The sequence below is a fragment of the Cherax quadricarinatus genome, chromosome 30 (assembly GCF_038502225.1).
Source record: "Cherax quadricarinatus isolate ZL_2023a chromosome 30, ASM3850222v1, whole genome shotgun sequence".
NCBI classification, from domain to species: Eukaryota; Metazoa; Arthropoda; class Malacostraca; order Decapoda; family Parastacidae; genus Cherax; species Cherax quadricarinatus.
In genome coordinates this window covers 10200977-10213271 of record NC_091321.1, presented here as the reverse complement: position 1 = coordinate 10213271, position 12295 = coordinate 10200977, and the positions used below count along the sequence as shown (strand labels likewise).

Sequence of the window (12295 nt, the reverse complement as noted above, 5' to 3'; positions counted from 1 at the left end):
GGGGTTTAGTTATAGGTAATACATATTTTAAGAAAAAGAGGATAAATAAGTATACAAGATATGATGTAGGGCGAAATGACAGTAGTTTGTTGGATTATGTATTGGTAGATAAAAGACTGTTGAGTAGACTTCAGGATGTACATGTTTACAGAGGGGCCACAGATATATCAGATCACTTTCTAGTTGTAGCTACACTGAGAGTAAAAGGTAGATGGGATACAAGGAGAATAGAAGCATCAGGGAAGAGAGAGGTGAAGGTTTATAAACTAAAAGAGGAGGCAGTTAGGGTAAGATATAAACAGCTATTGGAGGATAGATGGGCTAATGAGAGCATAGGCAATGGGGTCAAAGAGGTATGGGGTAGGTTTAAAAATGTAGTATTAGTGTGTTCAGCAGAAGTTTGTGGTTACAGGAAAGTGGGTGCAGGAGGGAAGAGGAGCGATGTGAAGAGAGTAGTAAGGGAGAAAAAGTTAGCATATGAGAAGTTTTTACAAAGTAGAAGTGATGCAAGGAGGGAAGAGTATATGGAGAAAAAGAGAGAGGTTAAGAGAGTGGTGAAGCAATGTAAAAAGAGAGCAAATGAGAGAGTGGGTGAGATGTTATCAACAAATTTTGTTGAAAATAAGAAAAAGTTTTGGAGTGAGATTAACAAGTTAAGAAAGCCTAGAGAACAAATGGATTTGTCAGTTAAAAATAGGAGAGGAGAGTTAGAGGTATTGGGAAGATGGAGGGAATATTTTGAGGAATTGTTAAATGTTGATGAAGATAGGGAAGCTGTGATTTTGTGTATAGGGCAAGGAGGAACAATATCTTGTAGGAGTGAGGAAGAGCCAGTTGTGAGTGTGGGGGAAGTTCGTGAGGCAGTAGGTAAAATGAAAGGGGGTAAGGCAGCCGGGATTGATGGGATAAAGATAGAAATGTTAAAAGCAGGGGGGGATATAGTTTTGGAGTGGTTGGTGCAATTATTTAATAAATGTATGGAAGAGGGTAAGGTACCTAGGGATTGGCAGAGAGCATGCATAGTTCCTTTGTATAAAGGCAAAGGGGATAAAAGAGAGTGCAAAAATTATAGGGGGATAAGTCTGTTGAGTATACCTGGCAAAGTGTATGGTAGTTATTATTGAAAGAATTAAGAGTAAGACGGAGAATAGGATAGCAGATGAACAAGGAGGCTTTAGGAAAGGTAGGGGGTGTGTGGACCAGGTGTTTACAGTGAAACATATAAGTGAACAGTATTTAGATAAGGCTAAAGAGGTCTTTGTGGCATTTATGGATTTGGAAAAGGCGTATGACAGGGTGGATAGGGGGGCAATGTGGCAGGTGTATGGTGTAGGAGGTAGGTTACTGAAAGCAGTGAAATGCTTTTACGAGGATAGTGAGGCTCAAGTTAGAGTATGTAGGAAAGAGGGAAATTATTTCCCAGTAAAAGTAGGCCCTAGACAAGGATGTGTGATGTCACCGTGGCTGTTTAATATTTATAGATGGGGTTGTAAGAGAAGTAAATGCGAGGGTCTTGGCAAGAGGCGTGGAGTTAAAAGATAAAGAATCACACATAAAGTGGGAGTTGTCACAGTTGTTCTTTGCTGATGACACTGTGCTCTTGGGAGATTCTGAAGAGAAGTTGCAGAGATTGGTGGATGAATTTGGTAGGGTGTGCAAAAGAAGAAAATTGAAAGTGAATACAGGAAAGAGTAAGGTTATGAGGATAACAAAAAGATTAGGTGATGAAAGATTGGATATCAGATTGGAGGAGGTGAATGTATTCAGATATTTGGGAGTGGACGTGTCAGCAGATGGGTGTATGAAAGATGAGGTGAATCATAGAATTGATGAGGGGAAAAGGGTGAGTGGTGCACTTAGGAGTCTGTGGAGACAAAGAACTTTGTCCTTGGAAGCAAAGAGGGGAATGTATGAGAGTATAGTTTTACCAATGCTCTTATATGGGTGTGAAGCATGGGTGATGAATGTTGCAGCGAGGAGAAGGCTGGACGCAGTGGAGATGTCATGTCTGAGGGCAATGTGTGGTGTGAATATAATGCAGAGAATTCGTAGTTTGGAAGTTAGGAGGAGGTGCGGGATTACCAAAACTGTTGTCCAGAGGGCTGAGGAAGGGTTGTTGAGGTGGTTCGGACTTGTGGAGAGAATGGAGCGAAACAGAATAACTTCAAGAGTGTATCAGTCTGTAGTGGAAGGAAGGCGGGGTAGGGGTCGGCCTAGGAAAGGTTGGAGGGAGGGGGTAAAGGAGGTTTTGTGTGCGAGCGGCTTGGACTTCCAGCAGGCATGCGTGAGCGTGTTTGATAGGAGTGAATGGAGACAAATGGTTTTTAATACTTGACGTGCTGTTGGAGTGTGAGCAAAGTAACATTTATGAAGGGATTCAGGGAAACCGGCAGGCCGGACTTGAGTCCTGGAGATGGGAAGTACAGTGCCTGCACTCTGAAGGAGGGGTGTTAATGTTGCAGTTTAAAAACTGTAGTGTAAAGCACCCTTCTGGCAAGACAGTGATGGAGTGAATGATGGTGAAAGTTTTTCTTTTTCGGGCCACCCTGCCTTGGTGGGAATCGGCCAGTGTGATAAAAAAAAAAAATAGTAGCGATGGTTGATTGGGGTTTTGTGTACAGCCTGGCCAGCTCGGAGACGCGCAGTCCACTTTCATACTTAGCAATGATCTCTTTCTTCATATCCATAGTAATTCTCACCCTTTTTGCTGTAGGGTTGGCACTAGAAGCTTTCTTGGGGCCCATGGTGACTTATTTTGCAGGTGCAATCACTAAAAAGGCTGTGATATGAAATGTTCCAATTGTATGCTTGGAAGCGACCGCGGTGGCTGGCTTGTAAACACTGGCCAGAAGTGGATGCGTCTCATTCGGAACGAAGTGTTGGTAGAGTTTTTTAGCGCTAATCAAGGCAAAATTTTTGTGATAAAATGTATCGCTAGTCAGATATATCGTTAATCGATGCCATCGCTGGTCCACTGTATATAGTATTTATAGGTCCCAGCAATGTTTTAGACACGCTGGAGTATATAAGAAACTTTTTGAATCTGTGTGAAAACGAGTGTTACTAAACTGCTGACAGGGTAAACAGTGGAGTGACACTTGATGATCGTGCACTGCTGCATGGAACCCTGGCTTTATTTGTTTTCACTGTTACACATAAATATGTTTGTCTAGCTATGTCTGCTTATCTCAGAGTTGCTCATGAACCAACTGTTATTACACATGATCACGTCTGATTCCTGAACAAGTGAAATTGCGTAGTACTTGTCAATCATGCCTATTATCTACAAGCACAGTATAGCACTTGGATTTTTTTATTTATCCTAGGTAATTTATACTATATATAAATGTATGTGTACCTGTGAGAGCAAATCAGCCAGCCTGCCGAACATTATTACACGTTCCAGAATTTTCTTTTTACTTAGGGCATAGGTTATAGGACTTTCTGGCAGGATGACACTACCAGTGGTACCAAAATTGAAAGGGTGTTGCACATGGATTATTATCAAGGTTTTTGATATTTCTGCGAACACTTCCACCTCGAAGCCACTAAACTCGGGGTCAACAACACTTTCCTCTTAAAAGGGGAGTGTTAATACAACATGACATCAGTGAATCCTTGGTGTTTGCTCTAGCTGGCACTCGATTGAACTGGTGCTCCCACAAGGTACTGGGTGGTGGTCCCAGATGTTTTTTTTTAATACTGTGCATACTGAGTGTTAAGACCCATTCATGCCAAATTTGGAGGCAGGAAAAAAAAACGTAGAGCTACGTATGGACAGTTGTGAGGTGGTTGATCCCCAGGCACAAATACCATAGGTGAGGTAAGGATATATTAGTGGTACATAGTATTGTATCTTGGAAAGGATGCCTACTGATTTGGAAATTTTCTTGGATATATGCTGGATGTGGGAATGAAATTTAAGATTAGTGTCAAGGAGAAGACCTAGAAATTTTCCCCGAGTGTGTCTTGAAACAGGGGATCCATTTATCGATGTATTAAATATGTTTTGTCTATGTTCAGAGTGAATTTGTTGGTCATCGAAGTACAGCCTCTCTTCACTTAACAAGGAGTTCCGTTCCTAAGACCTCGTCGGTAAACGAATTCGTCGCTAGTGAGGAGCATACTATAATGGTAGTGGGTTTGCGTCGACCATCTTTGGCATTGTTTTAATGTCACCTTTGCACCATTTATAACATTTCTCGTATATTTTTAAATGTTTATACAGTACTATATTGTAATAAACAGAATAGAGGAAATCAGCTCTACTATGCATATTGGTCAGAGAGCCTGTCGTAAGTAGATGAGGCTGTATATATATTTTCAGCAGCTCGTTGTTTACAGTGTTACCAAGTATAGCTGGGTTTGAGTGGGAGTAAACATTAGTGTCATCTATGAATAGAACATTCTTTTTAATTATATTATTATTATTATAATCAAGGGGGAAGCGCTAAACCCGGAGGATTATACAGCGCCTGGGGGGGGGGGATGTGGAAGGCATTCAGGCTTAATTCGGGGAACTGGAGCACAGATCCAATTCCCTAAATCAAGAGCCCCTCACCAACATCAAGGAACCTTCCTTGAGGGGTTTTTAATTATAATATGAATAGAACTGGGGAGCTCATTTATGTAGATAAGAGGGCCTAGAACACTACCCTGGGGCACTCCAACAGCTACAGGCTAGATAGTGGCATTGACCCTGTTTGCATATACATACTGGTCTACCTAAAATCTTATCTTAATGACAATGTCCTCTGATGCCGTAATGATTTACTTTTAGATGCAGGAGATTGTAGTCCACTGTATCATATGCTTTCTGTAGGTCAGTGAAGAGCCCCAGAGGACATTGCTTTTTATTTAGGGCTGTATATATTAGTTCATACAAATGAACAAGGCAAGCTTTCTGTCAGTCCCTGGGTACCTTTCTCCTTTCATACATTTATTGAACAAGTGCACCAACTACTACAAAAATATATCTCCTGCTTTTTAACATTTGTCTTTATCTACAATCCCAGCTACTTTACTCCCATTCTGCTTGAGGCCTCTCGCACCACCTCTACACTAGCAGCAGCTCTTTCTCTGGTATAAGATGTTAAATATACTTCCCTGCCCAGTGCATAAAATCACTGCCACTCTTATAACTTAAATCCATTTGTTCCCTAGGCTTTTTCAACTTCTTAATCTCACTCCAAAACAAAATTATTCTTATTTTCAGCAAGTATCTTTTTGAAATCTTTATAGATGATTCCCCCTCATGGAAGGTTCCTTGATGTTGGGGAGGGGCTCTTGATTTAGGGAATTGGATCAGTGCTCCAGTTCCCCAAATTAAGCCTGAATGCCTTCCACATCCCCCCCCCCCCAGGCATTGTATAATCCTATGGGTTTAGTGCTTCCCCTTGATTATAATATAGATGATTCTAGAAGCAAGCAATATACAATTTCCTTTGTTTCTGGATTGCATGCATTGTCCAGATTTTGTCCCTTAAATCTAGGTTTTACTGTACAAAACCTAATATTTAAATAATGTGAGCCCTCTTTAGAGGCATAAATTGAATATACACAAAGTATTAATGCATTTATTAAAAAACTACATAAAAATAATTTGTCTTGCTATTTGCAGTGGTCCTAACTGCAAATCAGTACTTGTAAATAATTAATTGGTGATAGTGTCAATGTGAAATGTCAGTGGAACACCTCAAGTCAGGGACATGCTGTTCTTTAATGATTTTAAAAAACTTTAAGATTTTTTTCAACTTTGCATGTTGGGATTAAAATATTACTTTGAATGACCTACATGGTGTTGGTGCTGTTAGCAAATATAATAAGCAAATGAATTAAAAGTGAAGACAATTCCAAATGGGGAATTGAACCTAGCCAAATCCATCAAACTAGTGTACACCACAAAAAAAAAAAAGTGAAAACTGAGAATGTGGATGTAATCTCCATTTCAAGTTATAACGTGGATCTCCATTGGAAAATGTGAATCACTTTGCAAACTTTTTTTTTTTATCTAGGTCATTAAGGGATGACTGTACTATATAACTTATTTTTTTTATGACAGTGGAACAGTGGGTCACTGGGAATGTCACATGCTGGTCTGCCTCACCTCAGTGTCAGTTCCTCTACACCGCCCCCAGCAGCCTCCCCGCCTGTTAGGATCAAGTCAGAACCAATCAGTCCTCCACGCGACCCTAACTGTATCCCAGCATCTCACCTGCAAAGACCAGCATCCACAGACCCCGGCCACTTGTCACCTGCACCGCCTTCACATTTGGGTCCATCTTCCAATCATCCAGGGCACACACTTTACACCAATGCACTTTCAGGTAATATTCTAGTCTTCATTTATGACACAGTACTGACATTAATAGTAATCCCATTATTTAAATTCCTTATTCACTTTTAATAAAATTTGTTTCTTTCCAGGCCACTTGACTCCGTCACATGCCTCACCTGAAGGAGCCTCTCACCACAGTGACTATGATAGCCCATTGAGCAAACGGCCGAGAATGTCAGAAAACTGGGCCCCTAATTCGTGAGGTGCAAGAAGGGTCACCACGTGCACCAGTGAGAGGACACTCAGTGCTGCGTGATCAGTGCCTGGCGAGCTGGGGGTGCCGTCCCTTGGGTCAAGAAGCCCTCACAATCGTGTCCCCATCGCCTCTGCCTCTATGGACCACAACGGTTGTTAACTGTACAAAAATAAAGTCTTGGGGAGCAGTGTGTGTGTCCTTCGCCGTGTGTGTGTCAATGCCGCACTACCGTGACAGTGCCAAGAGAGGAGCTACAGCCCTGCTCCCCGGCCTCCTGTGTTTGTGAATCACATTCCCTTACTCCCTTCTGCCAGTCTTTCTCCAGCCTGCCCACCTGCAAGAGCCCTCCAGCCTTTTACAGGCACTGGTGACTGGCATGTTCAAGAGGACAGTTCAATGCCTTTTGGTAATCTGAGGGCCGTCATGAATTGCCACCTCTTGAAGGTTTAAAATTCACTGCCCAACTGGTTTAGGGCTGAGAGAAGTCATAGTCAAGCAGACTGTGTATATGTGGCCTGAGTGTCATTATCTGCATGGTTGACTTGAGCCCCTGGCTCTCTTATCACAATTTAGGGTTGTCTCTTGCCTGTCTGATAAATGGTGAGGATTCAGCCTACCCAGAAGAAAAGGGTCACTATTAACAACTGCATCTGTTGCAGTTTACAAGTCTGTCACCACCACCTATGTACTGTACTTGTTAGTTCTGGCTCAATGTAAATAAGCAAAAGACATGATTATTTTTACTCTTTGTACATATTGGCATATATGATAAGATTGCCTGGTACTTGGTGTGTGGTGGTGCTGGTGGAGACAGGGAGGCAAGCAGCAGTGTGGGCTACCTCTCCCACCACCCCATACTGCCGCCCTCTGTACCTCTCGTATGGTCTTTCTTTGTACCTTGTGCCTCACCTTACTGTGTAAGAAGTTGTAGCCTCTAGTAACTGTGGACAGTAGTGCGTGGCCGGTGTGTGCTGCATCGTGGTGTGGTGGTGGTGGCAGACTGGAGATGGTAAATGGGCGGTGGCAGCTGTGGGCATCACTAGGCCCTGTATGTGTGCCTTGCTGGCCACCACCGTTCCTCCAGCTCTAGGTGGTCCAACAATGCTGCCACCCATCCATTCCTGTGGTTACCACCACCTACCACGGGGCTTTGCCCACAAGGAAGGAGGAGCCAGCTGTACCATACCAAATACAACACTAACTGTCGATACATAAACATTTAGACTGTGTTGACTTAACGTTGTTTATATAAATACAAAGTCTAGATTCTTAATAATTTATATGATACTGCTAATGTATAATTCTCCAAGAAATGTTTATAGCTATATTTGATTATAATAAATCAAAACACCTAGTTTCTAAGCAAAGACACTAAACCCATTACCCTAAGCATATGTTGCACCTTGTTGTGGCGTGATTACAGTGTACCACAGGCCGGCGTGCTGGGGCTCAGTGGGATAGGGGGGTGTAGGGGCTGAAGCAAAGCTTCACACCCACAGACCGCATAGTGATGTAGATTTCTAGTAATTTATCCATTACACACAATAGTTTTTGTACATTATGAAGCCTTGTTACCAGAAATGTCTTACAAACCAAAGCAAAGCAAGATTCCTTAATTTACTACAAAATTGGCTGTTCTGTACAACTGAGAATACTATTATCTGTGATGTACATAGTGCAATTCAGTGGGTCCCATTCACTGCTGTACCCTACATATGTACATTTTTTTGGTGAATGGTGTGCTCATAACAAGAGATTGTATCCCCAACCATCAGGTGATAATCACCCTAGTTACTGGTCATTTAATGATCTTTGTACTGTTGGGGTTGGCTCTGGCTTTTAAGGCATACAGTACAGTACTTATGTGTCCAGTTTTTGTAGGATGCCCCTTAAGATAGTACAGCCTAAGCACTGGGAGAATCACTGTCCATATGATCATGGTGCATTTAATAGAAATTACTAATTTATATCACAGGCCAGCACACCTCTTTTTAATGGGTGAGGATAGAAGTGTGACAATTTCTACATAAATGTAAAGTTTGTGCGTGGCATATCCAACTGTCCCCCACCCCCTTTACCCCCTGCCAGCAGCCCCCGTCCTCATGTTCTGACAACAAGTTACATGTTTGTGTAGAATAAGTATACTATTAATATTTTTTTGTTAGTGAAATAGAAGCATTTTGTGTGAATTTTGGCATGTTATTCAATAAAATCTGAATAACATAATATTTTGTTTTTAACCCTGCTGCAACTAGGATCCTACAAACATTTTAAGAACTTAACAGCTTTTTCAAATATATAAGCCAAACAAAAATATTTTAAAATTAAATTTTATCAGCTTATAAAATAACCCAACACTGATGTATCATTTGGAACAAATTAACCAGTCCATGACCCACCAAGGCAGGATAACCCAAAGAAGAAACTTTCATTAACCTTGAACAAATTTGTGCCAAGGCCTTTTCAAAAATATGGAAATCACTCCTGACTCACATACTGGATGTGTAAAATAGACAACATTAAGCCTGTCCAATATCAGAGCTGGAACAAATACAGAGATTGTTTATGGCCTGAACAGAGCCAGTAAAGCATTTGAATTACTGGAAATGCCTTTAAGTCTTGAATATGTATTCACTGGAGTAGAGGATATATAGATACATGATAATGTATACCTGGAAGGTACATGAGAGCCTAGTCCCAAATCTGTACACTGCCCTAACATACTGGAGTGAGAGATATGGAAGTGCAAGATAAACCCAGTGAAGAGCAGAGGTGCAGTAGGCACAATAAGGAAACATTGTATCAACATTCATGGTTCTAGATTATTCAACATCTTACCAGAAGATATCGAACTGCTGTAGCAAGTGTAGACATCAAGAGAAAACTGGACAAATATCTTCACCAGGTGCTATATCAACCAGGATGTGATGAATATGTGGGGCAGCAGGCCTCCAGCAGTAACAGGCTGACTGACCAGGCTAGCACCAGACGAGCCTAGCCCATGGCAGGGCTCTGGGAGTAGAAAGACTTGAAACTCATCAAAGGTATATTAAAGGTAAAGGCTGTCCTGACCTATTACCATATGGGTGTGAAGCATAGGCTGCGAATGTTGAAGCAAGGAGGAGGTTGGAGGCAGTGGAGACGTCATGTCTAAAGACAATGTGTGGAGTAAATTTATGCAGAGAATTCGTGGAAAATTAGTGTGGAAATTAGGTGGTGGTGTGGAGTTACTAAAAGTATTATTCAGAGAGCTTAGGAGGGGGTTATTGAAGTAGTTTGCTTAATTAGAGAGGATGGAGCAAAATAGGATGACTTAGAGGGTGTATAAATCTGTAGTGGAGGGGCAGTGGTCATCTTAGGAAAGGATGGAGGGATGTGGTTAAAGAGGTTTTGTGTGCAAAGGGCTTGGACATACAGCAGGCATGTAGGAGTGTGTTAGACAGGAGTGGAAATGAATAGTTGTTGGTACTTGATGAGCTGCTGGAGTGTAAGCAGGGTAATATTCTGTGAAGCTATTCAGGGAAACCGGTTAGTCAGACTTGAGTCCTAGAGGTGGATGATACAATGCCTGCGCTTTAAAGGAGGGGTTTGGGATATTTGCTGTTTAGAGCGATGTATCTGTGCACCTCTGCAAAGACAGTAATAGTGTGAATGATGTTTGTTTTTCTTGGGGGGGGGGAGAAATCACCCTGCCTTGGTATATTGAAAAAAAGAAAGGAAATGGAAGAAAGCTAGAGTTCAAGTCATTTCCATTCTGAACTTCAGGATATTTGACTATAGTACTGGAAACGACAAACATCTAGAGAAACAAAAATGGGGCGATGTTTCATGTTAGGGATGTATATGAGAGTCGATTCAATAAAACAGCATATGAAGACTCGTATGTATATATAATTTAGAAGTAGACTAGGGAAGAAGGAAAAGGGGTTACCCTAGGAAAGGTCAGAGACTGGGTAAAGAAGGTTTCGTATGCGAGGGGCTTGAATAGGCATGTGTGAGTGTGTTAGATTGGAGTGGAGGCAAGTGGTCTTTATGATGTGCTGTTGAATTCAGGGCGGTGGGAAGCATAGTGCCTGTACTCTGGAGGGGTGGGGATATTGCAGTTTGGAGCATTTCAGCTGTAATGTTGGCACGCTTCTGGGAAGACAGTTATAGTGATGGTGAAAGTATTTCTTCTTTTTTGGGTCACCCTATCTCAGTGGGATATGGCCAGTGTGTTAAACAAAAAGTGGATTAGTTTATAGGATGGCTACAGTTCCTAACATGACAGGAAAAGAGCACTGTGAAAGGAAGGTGAACACTGTCTTCTTTAGAGTTCTTAGAAAGTAGAGCCAATTTCACCAACACTGTATATTGGAGAGAAAGAGGAATAAGCAGAAATGTTATCACTAGAAATACCAATAGCAGGGGAAGAACAATTTTTTTTTAACAAACTGGTTGTATCCTACTGAGGCAGGGTGAACTAAAATGTTTGAAAATATATTGATTAGTTTGATCAAAGGGTGTTATGTACAACAGAACAAAAAATTAACACTACAGAGTGGAACCTCAGCTGTCGAATTTAATTCATTCCAGATGTTAATTCGACAACCAAAGTGGACGACAATCAAAACAATTTTTCCCATAAAGAATAATGTAAATAGAATTAATCCATTCCAGACCTCAAATGACAATATAATTTATTAAAAATGTACTACTACACAAAGCTGAAAGTGAATTTTTAAAACTAACTGAAATATTGTACAGTAAACGAAAATTTAACTGCCACTTACCTGTCAGAGGAGAGCTAATGGCATACTGGAAGCAGAAGGTGGAGGAGAGGAGGGGGTGTGTTACTTCTTGGAAGGAGTCACCTATTAATTAATTACGTCATGAGCTCGGCTCACTCAGATAAGCTGTGGACGATAAATTTGGGCCTAGATATGAGAGAATGCATCTATATGATAAGTGTGCACCACAAAAGATAAATCCTGCAGCACGCAGTGCACAAGAAAAAAAAATGCAACAGTGTTTTTGGATTAAAACACTGATTTTGTGGTGTATTTTCAAACAGTTTTTACAGTTGTATTTGCAGTTCCTTGGTCTCAATTGATAGAATGAAAGATATATTACAGAAATAGATGATTTTGGTTTTAGTACTGAAAATAGCTAGAAATTGAGCTCAAACTAGTGGAAATGTTCGATTTTTGCCGATGTTCAAGAATAAACAAATCATGTCAAATGCCCAATACACATCAACTGGTGGGTCTAATATGCATTCATTAATTTGCTGATATTATTAATACAATTACATAATAGTAAATATTCTATTTTTTGCGAATAAAAAAAAAAACATAATGGATATTACATGTAAAGCCTGGAAACGTAACTAATGAACAGAGGAAATGTTACTTTAGTGCCAGGAATGCCTGCGTTATTTATTCTGGACCCTATTTTGAAATTTGTGTGAAATTGGTGAAATTACCTATTTTTTATCACTTTATTGGGAAATTTCTTGTGCTCAATCGATAAAATGGAAGACATACTAGTGAACTGCCTAAGAATTTAGTCGACTTGAACAATGTAACTGGCCTAAAATGGGATACAAAGTGGGCAAAATCACTTATGTGGAAATGTCGCTGACACAGTAAAATTCGTGAAAGTACAATTTCATCAATTTTTTTTGTGTTTTTTTTTATCAAGTTTCGTACGTTTTATTACCTTCAAAAAAAGATTATCATTTCATAAGAATTTTTTTTTTTTTTTTTTTTGAGAATCTTGGA

At 40.6% G+C, this 12295-nt stretch overlaps 1 protein-coding gene across 5 annotated transcripts in view; it reads left to right on the top strand.

Annotated features, from left to right (window-relative positions):
* Mef2 (myocyte enhancer factor 2) overlaps positions 1-8759 on the top strand; it is a 51401-nt gene extending 42642 nt beyond the window's left edge. For all 5 annotated transcript variants that reach the window (XM_070089885.1, XM_070089882.1, XM_070089881.1 and 2 more), the window contains 2 exons: positions 6062-6326; positions 6427-8759. In XM_070089885.1, coding sequence (XP_069945986.1) covers positions 6062-6326; positions 6427-6539 — 378 coding nt within the window. In that variant the 3' untranslated portion in view covers positions 6540-8759. The remainder of the gene's footprint in view (positions 1-6061; positions 6327-6426) is intronic.
* The last annotated feature ends 3536 nt before the right edge of the window (positions 8760-12295 follow it).